The sequence below is a fragment of the Dipodomys ordii genome, unplaced genomic scaffold (assembly GCF_000151885.1).
Source record: "Dipodomys ordii isolate 6190 unplaced genomic scaffold, Dord_2.0 Scaffold73, whole genome shotgun sequence".
Classification (NCBI taxonomy): domain Eukaryota; kingdom Metazoa; phylum Chordata; class Mammalia; order Rodentia; family Heteromyidae; genus Dipodomys; species Dipodomys ordii.
This window is the reverse complement of record NW_012267289.1, coordinates 3,982,254-4,005,505: the sequence shown is the minus strand read 5'-3', so window position 1 is coordinate 4,005,505 and position 23,252 is coordinate 3,982,254. Positions and strand designations below refer to the sequence as shown.

Sequence of the window (23,252 nt, the reverse complement as noted above, 5' to 3'; positions counted from 1 at the left end):
AGGTATATGGATTACATAGACACTTGTGGAGGTGAGGCAATTTACCTTGTAACTTATGGGAATGTTTCTCCCTGAGGTTGTGGGATAGAATTGAGTATCTCCAATGTGCAGGGCCATATTAGTTGAATTACGACCAGAGAGTAGAATGTGTTCCAGCTTGAAAGCAGTGAGAATGGAAAAATGACTGTCAACACTGCTGGACTAAGTAACACAGATCTTGAAGCTTTTATACTTTAAAATCTTCAACTCAGTTTTAAGAGTCTGTCACAATCTCCTGGAAGAAGTATGACTGGCTTTCGGGCATGATTAGACTTGTTTTGGTGTACTAGAGGAAGAACATAATTCTTCTTCAATAATGAGTAGATTATAATCATAGGTGAGAAAATATTATTAGGAATTAATGCTTACATTTCCTGTTTATGTTAACTTTCTAACACATCTGATATAACTATTAATTATTATAATTTTTCCAAAGTTATCTATTTTCCTTTTCTAGTTATTGTAATAACTCATTTTTTAGGAATCCATTGGTACACTAATCTAAGAATTTAGTGAATTAGATTTTTAAGAGAGAAGTTTATGTATAAGAAGACATATACTTGAAAATTAAAAGGAATAATTAATAAATGCTTACACAGAAACTAATTAGTATATTTATTAAACTAAACTAAACTATTAAACTAAAGACACATTTTTACTTGTTATTCTATGAAAAATATTTGGAGGAAAGAATTTCTGAAGAATTTCTTCCAGAGGTTTATTTTGAAAGAATAGAATAAGCCAGAATATATTTATTTACATGCCATTCTAGTACTCCTAGGATATTCCAGCATTCATGATATTAAACACCTTACTTCCTTGATCTATAAATATGGAAACTGTGAGTTAGCCAGTATTTCTTGACCAAGTATTTCAACTGGATAGCATATCTAGTGGATATTATGATAGTGTAAGTTGTCATACTGCCTACAGTATTGTCTAGCATTGAATACCAACTGTTTCTGGTTTTTTTTATTTGTTTCTTTTAACCTCTCCACCCCTTCATTTCCAATTTCTCTATGGTTGTATAGATGAGTCTGACATTAGGGTTTAGCGTTAAGCTGACTTCTTGATCCAGCTCATTAGTGTTTGTTTGAAAGAATTTCTTTGTCCAAAACAACCTGTATGCTTTTCACTAGCAATGTCAACCTGAGTGCATGTTCTAATCTTAATGTGTTTCATTCTTCTAATCTGCACAATTATTAAAAAAATATAGAACTTACCATGTACTGTACAAGATGTTTCTAAACAGCTTGTTTTTTTTTTCCAAAAAGAAAATTTCTTAAACATCAGATCTAAGGAGCCAATGCTTTATTTTGGTGTTGCCTCATGAAGTAATGAAAGAGAAAAATACTAGTGTTCAAAAAAGGTAAATCATACAATGTGATGTGTATCGGACTGAAGTGCTATTGCTTAGCAAGATACAGAGCCTCTGCGTAAATTATATTCACTTGGCACACAGCATTTACATGGAAGGGTTAAAATAAGAAACAACAAGGGAAAAAAGACAGTTTGGAAATGGAAGTTATCTGGGGACTTGTCTTTTGCTGCTTCCCATGTGTTAATTTTCATTTCGATAAAGAACTGACTTTCATAAACTCCCCTTTGTCTTCTAGCCCATGGTTTATCCCCAATGAATTCTGCAGAGATGACCAGCTATGTCTGAAATGGAAAAGGAACCACAGCACGAATTGTGAGGGCTTTTCTGACTAAAATATTGGGAGACAATTCAAGAAATCTGAGAAGGTGCCTGGAGTACTTAACACACTGAAGTAATATTTGTAAAGCACTTAAAATACCCAGTGATGGTAAATAATGTGTTAGCTGTTACTACTCTGAGACTGCTGAGGAGAATGTAAAACAAGAAAGCTTCTAACAAAGGAATTCCTTTTGATAGTGGCTCTAATGACAGTCTAATTGTCCCAAGATTGTCTCTGATGTAGTAGGTTACACTGAAATATAATCACAACTCCACTTAACGAATTAGAAACACAAAGAAGGAGTTAGGAAGGGTCTTGCATCTGAGGTTTCCTCCTACAAAGGCAAGGAATAAATCCATTAAAATAATTTCAGACCAGAGTTATCTTGAATTTAGATGATGACTCGTGTACCCAGGAGTGTAGCTCACAGGAAGGAGTCAAATCATTCCATCAGGGTTTTGGAGTGAATATTAGAACAATAAATAAAGAACAACATTTGACTTTCTCCCTGTGAGTCTCCCTTTAGTAGCATCTCTTTATGGCTTTAAGGCTTGTGAGTTGCTGGAATGCATTACTGAAGAAGGCTGGAGTCATGGAATATGTCAGGGAAGGACAAACAGCTATAATTTTGTGAGAGCAAGGCACAGAGAGTTTCTAGTAAATGGAGTTCTGCCCAGAATCACAAGGTTGTACCAGATCAATGCCCTGACAGTGAGGATCATGTGGTAAATACTGTGGGATGCTTCAAGAACAAAACACTAAAGTACAGATATAAAAACAAAAATTATCTATGTTCTCTCTTTATTTTTCCCCTTGCTATCCTTTATCCCAGATCTCACTCAAAGAATTCCTGAAGGATTTTAGCACCCTCCCGCAGTTTTATCATCAGATGATCAGACTTTGGCTTTTGTTAATCTGCAATGAAAATTTTAACTATGGATCTCTGGATGCTGACATCACAAAACTCCTTTTCTATCATTTTAACTGTATATGTTTTTTTTTTTTACAAAAATACAGTTTTATTTAAATGAGTGTCACTAAAATAAAAAGAGAGCAAATGTACTGGGCTTGTGTGTTTGCATGTTAAGTGGGAATCCCTCCTTGAAGAAATTTTTGTATCGTCAAGGGATTAAACTGGCAGCTGTCAAGCTGGTCTCATGCAGACCGCAGAATTTGCTCCTCCTTCTTCATGTCCAAAGGAGATTTATGCCAGATGCCCAGAAGTAAGGACTGGATTGCAAAATCTTACAGTCAGCAAAGGGGGAAGGGTAGGTGACAGAATTAAAGAGTGGATTGCTTCAGTATTCTGAAGGACTTGAAATACTGGAAATATGTGTTCTGAACATAAATGACTTAATACATACATGGAGCTACCTTCACAGCATCCTTGTTAGGCCCAAGTAGAATTCAGCCTGCTAAACTTGTTTTCACTTATTTGTATCTTTTGGACTTCAGGAAAATATTGGTTGAGTTTTGAGAGGATTGTTACAGAAACCACAGCCTTTTAATTACTTGACTGAAATAAAAGCTGATGTGATAACCAAGAAAGGATCTTTGCTCATAGTTGACAGTATACTCTTGTGAATATCTTATATATACACATGAGTCTTAAAACACAGGGGTAATGTAAGGGAAAACTTCAGTGAAGTGTTTTGTTCTCTTCTCACTGTTGTGTTTAATCTTAGATAATATTGTTTCCTATCCTGGTGTCTCTTAGCAAACAATATCTAGCAAATAAGATTTGTTTGATTTTGGGTATAATTTCAATATTTTAAAGTTATGATTTCATTATCCCTATCTGTATCCATTCAAATTAAATGTGATCCTAAAAAATCTTAACACGTAAAAGTGAGATTATTCGGAATAGTTTGTTAACTTTACTCAATTTTAATTGATTTTGCTAACTTCATTTCTCACATTAACTAGATTCTCAGGCGAAGAAATATTTGCCCTGAGGCTTTTAGAATCTGAAGAGTTCTTGGAGTTATCAAACTTGAGATCAGTTACAAGAATTAGATTTGAATCTATAAACTACTTTGGCTCAATCATTTTAATCTGCCAATTACTAGAAGCTTAAATGATTTCTGCTTCCCTATTCACACTTATAATCTAGTATGAGTTTAACAAAGTGAAGGATATGAAACCAAGATGTCCATGGATTTTTCCATATAGAGGGACACTTTTGTGAGGTCACATACTGGTAACTTTGAGAAAACTGTTAAATGGTTGAGAAATTGCTGTTTCCACCCTCACCGGATGGAAGGGAGAGGGTTCCCACTCTGTGCTCTCTTTTCTGATACTTGTTAATTCAGTCTGCATTTCTAGACTCACTAACAAACAATTTTAATTATGCCGTTCTGAAAATGTTTCTTTTTTATTCTGAAAAGGAGTTTATTTATTTTCAGTGTTGTCGCAAATTACGGTTATTGAGGAACAGCTGCTACCTGTGCCAGGCACTCACAGTGTCAAGGTGTGAGTCACATTTAGAACGGAAGGTCATGGACTATAGGTCACTGAGCTCTTTCTATCGAGGATATTTCACTGGTTTTCCTTTTGTTCAGGTCACATGTCATCCTACTTCTTCCCCATTTTTCTCCTTGAATGAGTGGAGAAGTATTGTAGTCTTAATTTCTTTTAGCAAAACAAATAACTTTCATTTTAATTGAAACATTTATTTTTAAGTTGTCTATTCATTGTTGGCTTTTACCTTTCTCTGATTCATTCTTTTCACATGATTATTATCCTCCCAGACAGAAATATTTATAACAATTTAGTATTTATGATGGCTGATTTTTTTTTCTTCAGGTAGAGAAATATCACTTTTCTGTAATAACCTTGAATGATATAAAGATCACAGGATTGATTGCAACTAACAGGCATTTAATTTTAAAATAGGTGTTGCAATTTAAAAATGATTTGGCTAAATTATGAAAAATAAAATATAAAAATCAAAGGTCTTAGTGGATTGTTTATCTGTCTCCCAGAAACTAGACTTGGAAAAGGCACGGATTAAGCATACAATGTTTTAAAGGAAATCTCTGTGGCCAACTTCCATGACAGGGAAAGGTAGAAAGCAAGACTGAGCAGAGAAAGAAGCCAACAGACAATGCAAGTCTCATACACAGTCAGCCAACTCCATAGGTTTTCTAGAATATTTCTATGTCTGGTCCATTTGGAAGTAACAAAATGACCTTGAATAGTAATACTCTGCATCTGAGTTGATTCTAGAATTGGCAATCCTAGTCTAGACTGTATAATGTTGTGCCTTTATCAGCTGAGGCAATAAGCTTTGTTGAAGCTTATTGATAAATACTCTATCAAATCATAGAGTTTCTATGATTTGATAGTTCTTTATATGTTTGATGTTGTATTTATGAGTGTTTGCATATGTTCTTGAGTAGGTGTGACTATGTCCAAAGAGATCCTATTTTCCCTACTTAATTATTCCTTTAATATCCAGTCAGCCTGCTTAATAGTCTATATTGATAGATTACTATATTGAACTTACTAGATTCTCTTATTCTACAATTACTTAGGTGAGATAAACTACTGATACAAGATTTTTCTTATATTAGCAAAATCTTTTAAATGATTAAAAAACTGTAACTTAAACTGAAGATATATGCCAATAATTTAATGTAAAAATTATTTTATTTAGTTAAAATGATCTTGGGTAATGACTAAATGCCAGTTAAAACTGTCATTGATTAATATTACAAGGTGGGACTTTAGGAAGATGATTATTACTCTAATAGAATCCACAGAGAGTTGGCTGGCCTCTTCCAGAGACATTGGTACACATGATAAATGACCTCCTAGGCATAGAGTTATTCAGAACCCAAAAGTTCTTTTTTTTCTAATATTTTTATTGTAAAGGTACTGTACAGTTACATGATTAAGGTAATGAGTACATTTCCTATTGACCATTGTTACCCCTCCTTTATTTTTCCCCTACTATCCCTTCCCTTCCCTTCCCTTCCACAACTTCTCCATCTCGCTCCCCCCAAGTTGTAAAGTTCGTTTTCAACATAGTGTCTTATATGTCTCATTGTTACAATGAGTCAACTTGTATCCTAATTTCAGCATTTTGTTATTTCCCTTCCCCTCCCCCAAATTAGAAAAATGTATATACAAAATGCAGGCACTAGAATCAAATGTAGTGACAACGGGGGTTATACCATGAGGGAAGAACATACAAAAGAAACAAAAAAAATTACATAGTACATTAAAAACAACAGCAACAAAGATTAAAAACCTTGTTTCCCTATCTTGGGGTTCATTTTGCTTAGCATTATCTTATATGATCTTGCATACATAGTTTTTGACCTTTTCTGCTTGTCTGGTAAGATTATCCTAGACATATTCTAGTTATTGCAAATAAGGGAAACCATGGGACCTATGTTTGTTTGGGTCTAGCTTATTTCACTTAATATATTTTTTTCCAAGTCTTTTCATTTCCTAACATATATGGCGGTGTCATTCTATCTGATGGAGGCATAGAATTCCATTGTGTATATTCTATTGTTTGATTTATAAAACAGGCAAAGTTTGGGCTGGAAAGGTGGCTCAGTGGTAGAGTGCTTGTCTTGCATGCATGAGGCCCTGGGTTCGATTCCTCAGCATCACATAAGCAGAAAAACCAGAAGTGGTGATGTGGATCAAGTGGTAGAGCACTAACCTTGAGCTGAAGAGGTAAGGGACAGTGCCCAGATCCAGAGTTGAGGTCCCCCAACCAAAAAAAAAAAAAAGGCAATGTTTATGTTATATTTGTGAAAGGTTTAAATCTATCTGTGCATGGAAGCATAAATTTTCTCTTAAGAACTTTTAAGAGAAATAATGTAAAGATCCATAAATAATGTTGCTAAAATAATTAAAAAAAGAAATATATGTATATCTACTAAAATTCTATTTACTCTTTTCAAGATTTTAGTATACTTATCTCTATTTTATTGAATTAAAACATAATTACTTGGTTCTAATGCCAGCTGTTTTAGGAAGATGGTATTTTAAGGCTGGCATGGGCAAAAAATAAAAAGAAAGAAAAGAGAAAGTTAGCAAGATATAATCTCAAACAACAAGCTAGGCATGGTGGTGTACTTCTGTAGTCTGTAAGTTGGAGGATCAAGATCTGAGACTGACCCCAGGGAAAAAAACAACATGAAACTCTTTCAAAGAGTCTGGAGATGGGGGGGGACACTTGCTCAGCAAGCACAAATCCCTGAGAAAAACTTGAGTAAAGAAAAAAAAAGATAAATAAAATAGGTGTTCTTGTGATATGGAATTTTGAGTTTAACCTTCCTGTCTTTAAATAAATTCTAGTTGCTGCTTCCTGATTTTATTTATTTGTTTATTTTGGTCAGTCCTGGGGCTTGAACACCCAGCCTGGGGCGCTGTCCCTGAGTTTTTTTTTTTTTTTTTTTGGTTGTTCAAGGCTAGGGCTCTACCATTTTGAACCACAATGCCACTTCTTTCATGATTTTTCTTTTATTCAACATTTTTTTTTCTTAAATTCCTTATGTGGTTCAGCTGTCATTGTGACTCTAAGAGGTAGTCAATAATGAGTGAACATATATGATACCTCCATTCAATGAAGTAATCCTACATAAACTTATTTAGATATTAAGTGCCTAATTTTAAATTATCGTACACTAGTTACCGAAGGAGTATCATTTTAATATTTTCACATATGTACACAGTGTTTTCTCATCATACTCACCCCTTCTACCATTCTCCCTTCCTTTGCTTACCACTCCACTGTTACATTTTCATACTTGGGATTCAACTGAGTGCATTGTGTTTATCCTTGTTCATGCTTGTTTATCTTCACTTCTGGTTATCACTATTCTCCATGTGGTTAAAAATAAAAAAAATAAACATTATTTTAACCTATGTAAAGTGTATAGTTCTATGGCTTTGTGAACATCCTAATTGTTTCACAACCATCATCAGATCATCCCATCCTCCACCACTGAAGCGCTGCACCGGTTAGAAACTCCCTTCTCCATACGCATCCAGTAACCAACACTCCACACTAATTTTGGTGATTCCCAGTACCTAACAGAAGTGGAGTCATACAGAACAGGGATATTATTATTTATTTCCTGACTGATGTATTTCACTTAGAATAATATCCTCAAAGTTCATTTTCATTGTATCATTTACAAAAAGTTTAAAATAAATAATATTTCATTGTTTATATGACATTAGATGCCTTTTACATTCTTTGTGGTTGCCAAGGGCTTCATTTTAGCTAATTCTAACTATATTTTAAATTCTCTATTATGACTTACTTTTCCTTAATTGAATGACTTATTTTACTTAATGGAATGATTTGTCTCAGAATTATAATAATAATTATAGGAATGTTGAAGTGTTGTACAGAGAATTCCTAAATATCCCATGGCACATTTCTGCCCTTGATAAACTCTTTCATTAGTTTGGTGTAAAGAACAGTTTGAGGTTTTCTGTGAAGTCAGCTCTTTCTTTTTTTTTTTTTGCCTGTCATGGGGCTTGAACATAGGGTCTAGGCACTGTATATGAGCTTCTTTGGCTCACGGATGGTGCTCTACCACTTGAGCCACAGTGCCACTTCAGGCTTTTTTTAGTTTATGTGATGCTGAGGATTGAACCCAGGGCTTCATGCATTCTAGGCAAGGCTTCCTGCATTCTAGGCAAGCACTCTACCACTGAGCCATATTCCCAGCCTTGAACTCAGTTGTATAAATTAGATTCCCTTAAATGTTACCTGATTTTCCTCTTTCTCTCTGTCTGTCTCTCTCTGTCTCTGTCTCTCTCTGTCTTTCCCTCTCCCTCTCTCTGTCTCTCTGTGTTTGTCTCTGTCTGTCTCTTTCTCTCTCTCTCTCTCTCTCTTCTTCCCATCTCCACAGGATTCTATCCAGGATAGCACATTTTTATTATAATTCCTAGACTATGCTAGAATGTAACTCCTACTCAGAAGCTCTATGCTTTTGAAGACTTTGGCTTTATAAAAACAGTTTTGCTGTTTTGAATGTTTGAAGTCAGGGACTCAGGTCTTGCTGAGTAGGCACTCTACTAATTTGAGCTACTCTGCTAGTCCTTTGCATTATTTTCAAGATAGGGTTTGTGTCCAGGGTAGCTTGGACTGTAATCCTCCTATTTTCTTCTCTTCCCTTTTATTTTATTTATTTTGTCGGTCGTTGGGCCTGAACTCTGGACCTGGGCCCTGTTCCTCAGCTCTTTAGCTCAAGGCTAGTGCTCTACCACTTGAGCTACAGTGCCACTTCTGTTTTTTTCTGCTTATGTGGTAAGCACTTTACCACTGAGCTCACCTTCCCAGCCCATTTTGCTTCTCTTTTTTACTTTTCAAGTAACTAAGATTAGAGACTTAAACCATTAGACTAAACTAACATTATAGCAATTCTTTTCTAAGAGTAAGTCCATCAGAAGTTTTATTTTTATTTTTAATTTTAGTTTTTTTCTGATGTTTAATGGTTAGACAGGAGTTATGACATTTTAGGGGGAAAAAACCTACAGAAATAGATGCCATTTTTATCTCATCATGTCAAGGGTACCTCCCATCAGCTTATATCATTGGGAATGTAAACATTTCTCTCCTGTAAGATGCAAGGTTTATAAGCATCTATTGCAAATGCTGCTCTATCCTGCTAGCAGCTAGTGGGTAGAGGATGATGTTCCACCTCCCTGAAGGTGGAGTATTTCCACATTTACATGTCTTCTATGCAGGAAATAACTATACTTTTTATGTTTACACATTGTTTGCATTCATTTATTTGCAATAATGTGGATAAAATGTTTCTCCCTCCCCATTTGTTTGTTTGGTGGTACTGGGGGTTGAACTCAGAGTCTTGTGCTTGGTTGGTAGATGCTCCATCACATGAGTTATGTCTCCAGACTTTTTTGCAGTAGTTACTTTTGAGGTAAGGTTTTGCTTTATTCCTGGGCTGGTTTTGGTTGTGATCCTTCTACTCATGCTTCTCAGTATGTGTGAGATGACGGGTGCATGCCAATGGGCCCAGCCTTTGTGTTTCCCCAAAGAGGTGTGTGCTGCTGCACTCAGCCATTGGTTGACATGGAGTTTCATAAACACTTTTTGGTCCAGGCTGGCCTTAACCTGTTAGCCCCCAATCTCTGCCTCCCAAGAAGGTAGGATTACACACGTCAACCTCATTTTTCAAGGAAGTAAATTATACAGGCTATTCCTTAGGACACATGTTTAATTCATGTGCTTCTAGCTACATATTACAATTCATATTGCTTTTTTCATTTTTCAATGAATTATCTTAACTTCCATTTTAAGAAATTCAGTTCTGCAAGGAACACATTACACATCTTATGATTTTTTTCCCCTTGTTGATACTAGGTCTTGAATTGAGATTCTTGTGCTCTCTAAGTAAGTGATACGCTATTTAAGTCATGTCACCAGTCCTTTTTGCTTTGTTAGTTTACAGAGAGGGCCTTGCTTTTATCTGGGGCTAGTCTTGGTCTTGAATCCTCCTACCTATCCTATGGGTAGCTGAGTTACTGATATGAGCCACCCTGTGTAGCTTGTTTCTTGAGACAGGATCGTGCTAAGTTTTTGCCTAGGTTAGCCTCAAACCATGATATACTCCTATCTTTGCCCTTGAAACAACTGTGATTACATGCATGACCCATTGAACCTGGCATGTATATGATTTTGAAAATGGACACTGATCAAATGCATCATATTCATTAACTGCTTTGTTGAATGGCAATGCCTTTGTACAACTATGGAAAGATAACAAAATTATTTACAAAATTAAAGTGAAAAAGAAAATGATTTTCAGTTACACTATGACTGCAAAAAATGGATTGGAGCCGGGTGCCGGTGGCTCAGGCCTGTAATCCTAGCTACTCAGGAGGCTGAGATCTGAGGATCACGGTTCAAAGCCAGCCCCGGCAAGAAAGTCCGTGAGACTCTTATCTCTAATAAACCACTTGAAAACTGGAAGTGGTGCTGTGGCTCAAGCGGTAGAGCACTCACCTTGAGCTGAAGAACTGAGGGACAGCACTCAGGCCCAGAGTTCAAGCCCCACCACCGACAAAAAAACAAAACAAAAAAAATGGATGGAGTACAAGACTTAGGTATAATTATGAGCTCCATGAGATTCTTTACAGCAATTTGATAAAGTAGAAACAATTTTAAGTGTGGACCAAGATTTTTGATAATCAGTGCAAGTAATGTGTAATAGTCTTTGATAAGAGTGGAGGTCTCTACCAATTTTCATTGATTTCTATGCTATGTGAAGCTAGCATTTAAGTACTAATTAAATTTATAGACATGTATTTAAAACTGTAGTTTCTGGTTTAAGATTGCCTGAGTCCTTCAACTATCCTTGGGAAAATTTCTATCTCACTCAAAAGTCCTGATTCTATATTTATAAGTTGAGTTGTAAAACAATGGTACTATGAATAACAGTATGAACAATATTAGCAATAGCTATGTAAGAATTATATAAAATCATTGATGATTAAGTATAGTTTTTTCCTCCATGGTGGCTGGCATAGTATAGTACCATTAATATTAACAGCCTTTTCATAATCATTATGTGTTCTTTACTGATTTCTTCTTGTTTATGAAACACAGGCTTTAAGTCCAGTTACCTAGTAGATTTACCTGATACAAATCATGTACCAAGATTGAGACTTAGGGGAGACAGGACAGGAAAGAGAAGAAACACACAATAAAGGTGAGATTATGTAAAGTGCAGCCTTAGTCTCATCCCATGGAGAGTTCTAGATTATAGATTATTATGCTAAAATTATTCCACTGAAAGATGATGGAGTTGGGCTTTTGTATGATTGGCCAGTTGGCCATTGATCTTGTCTACCCCAGGAAGAGAAGCAGGACTGATGGTGAAAATTATTGGCATAATCAGGCCATGAAGACACAGGTGTCCATAGCTCATGCTTTGAGGAAGTTATCTTGGATGCTCCATTACCAGAAAAATCTGAACCATGACCAACAATATTTCCCAGAACCAGTAAGAGCATTGGAGGGATTATATAGAAACATCAAGAGTTCCGTTTGATTTTCTTTTTCCCAAGCCATACAGTGAACTCCCCATGGAAAAGATGTTTAGTGGCATTCCAGGTACTTAATAATTTCTCAGATTAGAACAATGAAACTATACAAGAAAAATCGGTCACTATATATATATATATATATATATTGAAGCTTTTCCTTTAACAGAACAACTCAGTTTGTTGTGTTTTTACATTATTATCTTTTTCACATTATCTCTGGTGGAGAAAATTTAGTTCTTTTCCTGGAAACTAAAATACTTATTGACAACTATTCGAGGAAATGCTTCGACGAACATTCCCAAACTGTTACTCCCAACTAAATAGCACAAAGTACATATAGATAAGGTTTGTTAGGTCATGGTACAGTCAAGACTTCCCCATTGTTCAGTACCTGTCCTTAGTCCACAGGTGCTTTGAAACATATTGTGTGAGTTGAGTTGCAAGTTTTAAATTGCTTTCAAAACTGTCCTGGCAAGAGTGAGAACAACCAGATTATAAGAAAAATTAGCAATTGGAAAAATACAAATCATAGAACTTCTGCAAAACATAAGCAAAGCAATCCGTTTCACCTTAAAATTATTTTATTAGAAAATTTTAGAAAGGAATATAACCACATTTAAAAATTACTAATAGAGAAAACAATTTCTTTTTTCAGAATGTAATTAAGTATTTTTGAAAATGACCCTGAAAATGAAGAAATTCTATCAACTTTCTTATTCCCTTCATAATAAAAGTTAAAGCTTTAAAAGAGCATTAGGTAAAATATTTTGTTTAAATTAACACATTAGCTGTGATTATTATGTAGTTAATTTTTTGCCCAAATATAAAAGAAAATAACAACCAAAATGAAATATATATATATATTTACATTAAGGTGAATATATATTCATATCACTTATATCACTAATAACTAAAATCAAGCTGGTATTATTTAGTTTGTGTAGTTGAAGCAATTCTAACATAATTCTAATCAAATAAAAACAAAGTGCAAGTCATAATATTTTCCTTTTTCTGAAATTAGAAATATTTTTTCAATAGTATGTATAAGAAATGAAAGTAAGTGAAGCAGTTTTAATTATTTGGTTGGTTATCAAATGAATGGCAATGTTTTCATTTGTTTCTAAATAATCCTCTGTTTTGTTCCAATGTACTCCTCTTCTAACAATACCTTTTAAGTAGCAGTCACATTTATAAGAAGAAAAACATAGGAGAACACTGGCTATTGTCAAAAATAGATATGAAAAAATAAAATATGAAATTTAAATATAAAATCCTTTAAAAATGCTTGTCCTTTGATTGTTAAAAATCTAATCCATTAAATTTCCCTAGAACTCAGTTATATTTTAAAACCATTTCCTGGCCATAAGAGAAGTTAGGAAAAAAAGAAAAAAAACTGCATTGAGTTTTGCTTGCTTTTTCAACTTTGCCAGATAAATGTATAAAATAAGAGCTGTAATCGTGATCTATTGGACTTGAAATATGAAACATATATTTCATGTTGCAATTTTAAATTTCTGTTTAAGCAAAACTGAGGTCTGTTCAGTAATAATCAAAACAAAGAACAAAATAAATACATGTGTACTTAGCTTCCCTCAAGAATCAGTAGCAAATTGAGATGAAGAAAGGTAATATCCCCGAATTCTTCAGTTATTTTCCATAACTCTCCAGCAAAACTCCTGATTATTTTGAAATGTAATTTGTACACTTCTGTGTTGATATAAATGCATGTTTATAAGAGTTATTTACAGGGTCAAAGAAAATATCACAAAGTATCTGGCCCAGAAGCCTGATTATCATCCTTAGTAAAAGGAAAATGTGGATCCCAATTAATTTTGGAGGAATGACAAAATGAAGGTAGCATATATTAACTTGTTTTTTTATTAATGTTTTATAAACTATTTCAAAAGAGAAATTTTAATGATTATGAATTTTGTTCATAGATATTTTATATGTTTAGAAAATATTGCTTCTTCTTGCATTTTTAATGAATTCCCCACATTTAAAAAGATATGTTCAAGTTGTCTTTTTGTCTTCCTTCTCTGTGCCTGTAATGGCATTAAATTATATGAGAGGAAATGAATTTTAAAATGATAGTATTTAGACTTATTAATCTGTTGGAAGAAAAATGGACAATGAGTTAAGAATGGTAGAAACATTATCATTATTATATTAAGAAAAATATATAATCAAGTAAGAACTCTTTGTAACATACTAATCGAGACCAAGCTGAATAAAAACGGACATTCTCTTAAGGGGGAAAAATCACGAGCAATCCTGGAATGGTAAGTACAGAATTACACTCACCTTTATGTGAATTAAAGAGTTTAACTACAACTGGCTATTTAATTGGTCTAGTTGTAACACTGCTGATACCTCCCTCAGGATGTGTTGAATTTGAATGATGAGCCTTTATTAAAATTTAATTGTATTTTATTAAGACATGAAAAAAGACATTTTTTGGTGCTTTTATTATTATCATGGTAATTTGCCAAAAGAAAGACTTCAATGTTTTAACTACTAATTATTCAAAGATATATTAAGCTCTACACAAAGAAAAATGGTTGCTCAGAGCCTTGCACATGCTGAGGAATAAAATATACCATTTGATACAACAATTCCTGCTGAGCCTTGCAGAAGAAAACATGTGGATTACAAAAATGATATACATCTCCAAAAAGCCAAAGGAATAAATAAAAGCATAACAGAGGCAAATGAATATTCACTTATTTGAGACCTCTATTAATTGGCTGGTCTATGTACCAGCAACTTTCAGTAGCTGGGAATAAATATCAGTATTATACATAAATCCACAACCATACTATAGGAGAGTGCCAAATCTTAGAAAATCTTGGATAATTTCTCTAGAGAATTGTATTTAAACTGAATTCTATGGCAGTAAGGAAAGAGTTGCAGGTAAAGGGTTATAGAAGTAGCATTTTTTTTTTTCCGTCAGTCCTGGGGCTTGAACTCTGGGCTTGGGCGCTGTCCCTGAGCACTTCAGCTCAAGGCTAGTGCTCTACCACTTGTCCCACAGCGCCACTTCCGGTTTTCCGGCGGTTAATTGGAGATCAGAGTCCATGGGCTTTCCTTCTGGGACTGGCTTTGAACCATGATCCTCAGATCTCAGCCTCCTGAGTAGCTAGGATTACAGGTGTGAGCCACTAGTGCCTGGCAAAACTTAGCTTTCAGACCATTGTTTTGTTGAAATCCTTCTGTCAGTGTTTCAGAGGATATTCTTATTGCTAACAGTAAAGCCTGTTTTTATATTTCCTGGTTACTTTCAATTTTCTTATTGATTTCTATAACCTGGATTTGTCCTTTAAAGAAAAATCAAGTTATTCTTTCTAATCAACAACAAAAAAACAAAAACACAACCTTTCTCCTTCCCATTACTACCATCATCTCTTATTTGACAATTGGAAAGGTCTCTAATGTCTGCTCCTCTGGTTTATTCAAAATAAAAGTTAGAGCCAGGCACCAGTAGCTCATGCCTGTAATCCTAGCTACTCAGGAGGCTGAGATCTGAGGATCAAGGTTCAAAGCCAGTCCTGGCAGGAAAAGCCGTGAGACTCTTTTCTCCCATTAACCACCAGAAAAACCAGAAATAAGGCTGTGGCTCAAGTGGTGGAGCTCTGGCCTTGAGCTGAAGAGCTCTGGGACAACACTTAGGCCCAGAGTTCAAGCCCCACGACTGATAAAAACAAATGAATTAAAAAAAATTAATGTTAGAAGGTGGGTTCTCTAGAGAAGTGATTAAGTCAGTGGCAATGGGATTAATGAAGTCCTTACAAAAGAGACTTCAGAGTGTTTCCTGCTCCCTGTGTCTTTTCTATAATGTAGAAGGGACATTGAAGACTCGGTCAATGGAAAACAAGTTGTCATCAACACATCATGTTTCCAGCTCTCTTCTCATCCTTTACATCTATAAACAATACATTTGTAAGTCTTTATAAATCATGCAGTCTAAAGCATCTTCCTATAGGGAAGTCTCCTTAAGCACACTAAAAAAATATTTTCTCTAGTCAACCACATGAGTTATATATGATTGTATGACATATTAGAGTTGAGGAATAAAAGTTGAAAACTTATCAATTGCAAATTACAAAAGAAGAAACAAACAGTAACAGGCAACTACAGTGTTCCTGACAGGTTTTTAACTCTTTACATATTTTAATTGATACAATCATTGTAAACACTATTATCCACAATAAAGATGGCTGACACACTTGCTTTGAATCAGTACTCTTTCCATTTCACTATACATTATTATCATGCAGTCATGCAAACTACACATTATTAGTCACAAATAGGTGCTCAAGGACAGGCTATATATGTATTTCCATTTAAGTCTTATAGAATTCTATATAAATTTGATAATTATTATTTAAATGTAGAAAATTGTTTTGACCCAAAGTAATTATAAAATTTGGCTTGTTGGCATCTCCAAATACTCTCTATTATACTTTAGAAAATATTAAAAATTATCATAGTCCTGGTCCTACCTGTACATGATTTATTATTAATCAATTTTTATTTGCACATAGAGATGTTTTAGAAATGTCAATGTATGGCATCTACAAAATGCTCTGCAAAGATAATTCCTCATTTTATCTCATATTACTTATTCAGCTTCCTTCTTCCATGAGTTGTCTTAATCTCAGTTAATGACAAGTTCTTCCTTATACTTGCCTGGCTGAAGAATCCTGCAGGAAGAACTTGGCATTTCACACTCAATGCACATGAACATTATCACTTTAAATGATTATATTCTAAAAATGATAAAAAGAAGGAATTTATATATGTAAACAAGAACTAACTGTATGAATAAATTACTTGTATACATATACATATATGTAGTTGCTTTAGTAATTAAAATAATTAAAGTAAATTTAGTAAGTTTGGGGCTCTTCATTTTCTTAGCTTTATTATTTTTGGTCTATCAAATGCATTTTTTATAGGCAAGCTTGTTATGCAAAGTACATAGTTCTGCATCTGTCTATACTGATGTGTGTGTGTGTGTGTGTGTGTGTGTGTGTGTGTGTGTGTATTTCCAGGCTATACATAACTCAATCCTTTATTAAGCTGGGAAGTGCAGTTGTGCTTAAGCTTGGCTTTCAGTCTTCATTGTGAAACATAGGCTATAGATAAAGGCCTTAAAATCTCATTATCCTAAAGCCAGTAAATGATAGAAAGCATTTTCAATAGCATACAAAACCCAGTCACGTTGAGTAAATTACATGTTGTAGTAAAATATTTTTCAGAAAGTTTAAGATAGCATGATGAGCCTGGGAATTCCTCAACTTGATTTCTTCATTCAGGAAAATTCTATGATATTTTTTCCATGCCTCAGATTTTATTATTCTTTATGATTATAGATGAGATATCAGTAGATGAAAATCCAGTTAGAAATCATAGAATCAAGCATTACAGCACTCTATTTAGTGTTAACTAGTAAACAATTGAAGGAAGAAAACACTTTTAAAATGTAAGACTAGGTGAATAAAATGAACTGATCATCACACTGCAAAAGAAATTTTAATTCCACTAAGCCGGTATATTTTCTGTAATAAAAAATACTAAGGAACTGTGACTATAATGCAAAATAAATAGCTTAAAGCAGAAATAGTCAGGACATGACAGAAACATTTATAAATTAGACCTCTGTCTGTTGACAACATACTGGAAATAAATAGTATATTAGATTTCTGTTTTATCTAGGAGTCACACAAAGAGAAATGTCTGAAGAATGTTAGGAATGTTTATATTCTAATCGCCAGACTATCACAGCATTCCATTAAGTGGTAAGCGTGATCCATTTTATATGTGTGTGTGTGTGTGTGTGTGTGTGTGTGTGTGTGTGTGTGTGTGTGTGTGTGGTTCCATAGTCCTACAGCTTTATGGTTTGTGGTGTTTGCCCTGGAAGGTCAGGAATTTTAGCTCTTCCATGAATAACAATAGACAAAATGTGTCAAGGAATGAAGAAATGTCAAAGCAGTAAACAGATGTAAAAATCTCCCTGTCCTTCTTTCCATCAGCTGTCAGTCACAGGATATCTACAGCAAGACACTCCCGAGAACAACAGCCATCTCTTGGGACTTGTCATCTTTTAGAGGCCTCACAGCAGGCTGGATCACACTGGCTACCTGGTGTACCCAAGCTTGGGGACCTGTAACAATAAGAACGGCATTAAGCAAATGAACAAGGAAGACCCTGTTCATTGAATGCCTGTTGAGCACACATGACTCCAGTGGAGAACAATGGAGACCCCCAGAGAATTCACAACCAGATGCGTTAAACCCTCACTTGCTGGATAAGGCCTGTCATCCCTTTCCTTTTCACTCTCAGAAGCATGCACTGGTATATGTAGTACTCCACAGGTTGAGACATTCCGTTGTTCTTTCTTTTCACAAATAGGATTACAGTAGTCTTCATTGTCTTGCTGAAAAATACTTTTTGTTGTGCTGTTGTTGCTCTTGTTTTAATTCTCAAATGCTTGATTGACACAACCCTGGGAGGTGTCACAGTTTCTCTAACAATCATTCTAACCTCCTTGAACAAGAACAGTGTCATAGAGACTCTCTCCCAGGTGCTTCAAATGGCTGCTGTCAATAAATCAGAAGCATGGCTCTTTTGTCCAACACTTTTAACATCAACTGATATCTGTTTGAGAAGCAGATAAGAAAGAAGACAGTAACTGGGTTGGAGTTTGGGCAGTGGGAGACTAGTTTCATGAAGGGTCCTCCATTTGAGGGCAGCATGTGTGGAATGTCAATTTAATAATAGAATTGACAGCTCGTCTCTGGTGTCATGCTGCCACAATGGCTTCTTTGACAATTTATAAAATGGATCCTTTGTAGATGTTAGTGAGTGGCACTGCATACATTTGTGAATGCCCTGCATAACTAACATTCTCCCTTATGCTGAATTTCCAGGATTTAGCTCAAGAATCTATCCAGACTGACCTAGGGAATTGGTACATGAAGCTCCAGTGAAGCTACTTTGTCACAAACACAGCAACTGATGCTGAACACACATTATTTCAGGTCCTAAGTCAAAATACTTAACCTGTTAAAACTGCTCTTATTCTAGAAAACATTTTCAAATTTTGTTATTGTACTAACACGAATAGAAAACACCTTCAGTCACATAGCAAGGTTATGATAAAGTTAGTACATACTGCTTTTTACCCATGTATATGTTGGTCACTCCTATAATTGAGTGAACTAACCCTGAACACTAACAAGTGGGGACTTTTTTATTTTCAAAGAAAAGGCATGGGACATTAAAGAAATAAAGGAGACTACAGAGAGCAACAAAAATTACTTAGCGCTCAAGTTCCAGACCCTATCACTATGTACTTCTTTTGTATTTAAATGCATTTCATAGTCAGTTCAAACTGAATAAATCAAAGAAACAAATTAAAAGCATTATAAAATGTGTTCCTAAATATCACAGGTCAAAGTTATTTTTAATTTGTAGTCATTTACTCGATATATTGGGAATTTGTTTGTCTTATTTACTCATTTTGTCAGAGCCATCACAAATTGTTATTCTTAAATAAGCAATTGTACACAGAACATTTGAATAAATATGGCAAACCAGGAACAAGTTATTTGACCAGATCAATGACAATTTTGCTTTATTGTGATGGAAATATGATTAGAAAATACATAAATCATATTTTCTACTAAGAATATTGAGCAATACACATAGTGGCAGATAATTGGTACACATGTATACTACTTTTATTTAACATTCAATTATTTTTATTCTAATATCTACTTACCTATCTATTAATTTAATATGCTGACATGTAACACTTTACAAAGTGTAGGATTAATTAATTTGGGGTGAGTCATAAAACAATTCCACAGTGAATTTATAAAGCTGTAAAAGTGGAAGAAAATTTAAAAACCCACAATTATAAATTCATCATTTTAGTTTTTGAAGAAACTAATGCCACAACGTTAATGACTCTGAATTTCAGAAGTTTCTGTTAGTGATTACAAGAAACATGTTGGCCACACAATGTAAATCAAATATAATATCGTTAATAATCTCTCTATTGTCAGTATGTTTATATCTCAGCTCTCTATTCTGCTCATCTATAATAGCTATGGTTAACATTTCACTGACTAAATCTTTGTGGTATGTTTTGATAGCCATTAATATGATTTCTCTATTCAAGATATTCTTCATTTAAGATTACCTAGCCTATTGGGGCTCTTGAATCTTAGAATTATTTATTCAATTTCTATGAGAAAAGTCTTGGAATTTGATATAGATTTTGTTAACTATGTAGTTGCTTTGGTGGTATGAGAATTTTAACATTAATTATTCTGCTGTATAAACAAGGAATCTTTGTATTATTTGTGTCATGAATTTCATTTATATTGTATAGCTTTCAGTATATCTTGCTTGGGTAAATCTATCAATAATCATTTTGTGCAATTGTACATATGGGTCTATATATTATTTTTTCAAATAGTTTTTGTTAATAAACAAAAATGTTGCTGAGCTTTGTGTACATATTTTGTATCTTATAATATTTGTAAATTTATTTATTAGTTCCAAAAAGCCGTGGAAGTCTTTAGATTTTCTAGCTAGAAATATGTTATTTACAAACACGGAGATCTGAACCACAAAGTAGAGGTAAAAAAAATAAATTTTGTAACTAAACAGAAAAGAAAGTTTCTTCCTCTTGCAAAATCAATATTAAATCACACACACACACACACACACACACACATACACAGAGAGAGAAACATGACAAATGGGACTTGTAACTATATGTAAGAAAAGGTGAATTTCCATTTAAGTAATAAACTGAAATGCCTCAAGAGCCAAAAAATAAAGAATTCAAGTTGAAAATGGGCAAAGGACATAAAAGTACAGAAAAAGAAGGTAAAAAAGTTTATTTAAATGATTCTTGAATTATGAGATGATGGGAAATAAATCCATCTGAAGGCATTTTATGGACTCTGAAAATAGGAGTAATCAATGTTTCAAAGTTTATCATTACATTTCAGGAAAACATTTATGAGTGAAGGAGACTGGAATTTTTATTCCATTATTTTATAAGCATTTATTGATTATTATGTGTATTGGGCAGTATCTACATAAGTAAAAAATAAAAATCTTTGTAAAGCAAAGCAGAAGCCTATCCTTATAGTATTTAATCTAGTAGAACATAGGTGAGCATATGAGCACACGTGGTATAAATGAAGAAGTAAAAGAATTACGGGATGCATGGAAGGTTGAAATTTTAGATAGCATGATTATTTAACATTGAGACGAAAGGAGTATTTAAATGAAGATTGGTCCTGCCAGTGTCTTGGGACAGATCATTTCAGACAGAATGGACAAATAGGCAAAAGGCAAAACAATAACAGACATGTCTAAGAATAGCATAAAGGCCAGAAAGGATGTAGTATAGTAAAACAAAGAAACAAAAAATAGGGATGATAGAAGGTGTTCTTTAAACTGGTAAAGAAAACAAAGTGCAGAGGACTTTGTATCTAGATAGAACATTTCTGAGTGAAATGAGAAGATCTGGAGAATCTGATTTATGTTTCAAAAAGATTTCAAAAAGTAACTGAGGAAGCATTTTAGGAGACAATTGTTTTTATTCTGTCTTGGTTAACTTATTAGGTGTCTCTTTTAATCCAGGGCATAGTCATTTGTAGTGCACTGATATTATTCCTTAAGTCTCAATTGGAACAGTTTCCTACATTCTGATTGACTCTAATATTTCATTGGTGGCATATAATACTTGAAATAATTACTTTCCATATTTGTAAATGTCATTACATAATTATTTCCATATTTATAATATTTATTAATTAATATGTTTACTTTGGAAATTCAACTACAGAAAAAGTCAAGATTGAAATATCTTTGAGAGTGTAGAGGGACAAGTTTTTCTCAATGACAGCAGGGTATTGGAAAGATTAGAATCTGGACTATCAGTGAATTTGAAGATAGGAATACAAGGAGTAATAACTGACAAAGATTGAGAATATTCATTAAATGTTTTTCAAAAAACCATATCAACAAAAGCAAAACAAGAAGTAAGCTGTAACTAATGTACTGTACGTTATAGATGAAGGAATTCTTGGATTGTACAAATATAAAAGTAACCAGAGTTTGCACACAATGTTTAAAAATGTTCAATCTCTATTTAAAATAATGGGAAGTAACACTACAGCCCATCATGGTGCATAGATCTTGGATATTAAGATCAAACTCTTATTTTGATCTGTTATGTTTTAGCTGTGATCAAAAGCTTTGCATATAGATTTACATTAGCTGGTTATGCAATCAATGCAGTTCAATATAAAAATGTAAACATTTCTACTTTCTGTGCTTATTAGCATTATCACAGGTCTTGATTTAAATAAATTTTCACCTGAGAAATAATCTTCATAAATCTACACTAGACCTCTGAATTGATGAGTGAATGACCCATTAGATGTCATTTAAATCAGTTTCAGTATCAAGTTCTTATAATAGTTCCTTCTCATTCATCTGGTCATTAACTTGGGATGGAAAACTCCCTTGGATATGTATAAAAATTCAGCCACTGCAAATGGTTAATGACAGCATTGTTTTTGTAGGCTTTTCCACATTATACTGGGTTCAATATATTTGGACATAACAGTGATTTTTCTTAATTCAGGGCTAGAAAAATCTCCAGAGAACAAAACAGTACAAAAGACTCAACTTGTTCACCAAAATAGCTTTTTCATATTGGTTAAATTTTCTTCTCAGGAAGCTTATTCTTTAGAAATGACAGTTCTCTAAAGAAGTCAGTTTTACTATTCCACATTGGAAGGTAGCATATCTCTAACTGTATATTAAACCACTGACATTCAAATTTATAACTGAGAATTTTGTGAATTTAGTTACCATAAAATATTTCCCCAATGTGTAGTTATTTTCAGTGAGGTAAAAATGTTAAGCTTTGAAGCAAGAAAGTTAAGTGTTCTGGTGGAATTACTGGCACTCTCTTTACATTGAGGCTACAGGTCATGTTATAGTATTTCTATTAAAAAATACCTTGCATGATAATTTTCTACGTCTACGTAAAATTTCCAGTGTGCAACAAGTTTTTAAATTTCATAAATTCAAAGAATTGGTAAAGAATGCATCCTGAAAGAAACTCTTCCTTTAGTTTGTATAAGTGCAGAAAATGTGACATAAATATTAGGGCTTGCTACATTACTGTCATAACTATTTTAAAGTAGAGTTGAAATCAGTCAAGAATAAAGAAAATGAGGTTTACACAAAAAAGTAGAATGCAGCTGTAAAGAAGAATGTAATTATGATGTTTGCAGGAAATTGGATGGAACTGGAAATTATGATGTTAAATAAAAGAAGCCAGACTGAGAAGGACAGACATTGTACATCCTCTCTCATAGTATAATCTAAACTTGAAAATAGATGGCATTAGTATAAAATGAGGGT

At 33.9% G+C, this 23,252-nt stretch overlaps 1 protein-coding gene across 1 annotated transcript in view; it reads left to right on the top strand.

The window, feature by feature from the left end:
• Window positions 1-17,958, top strand: part of Vgll3 (vestigial-like family member 3) — a 135,382-nt gene extending 117,424 nt beyond the window's left edge. Inside the window, exon 4 of the mRNA XM_013024073.1 lies at window positions 17,822-17,958. Coding sequence (XP_012879527.1) covers window positions 17,822-17,958 — 137 coding nt within the window. The remainder of the gene's footprint in view (window positions 1-17,821) is intronic.
• Window positions 17,959-23,252: the final 5,294 nt, after the last annotated feature.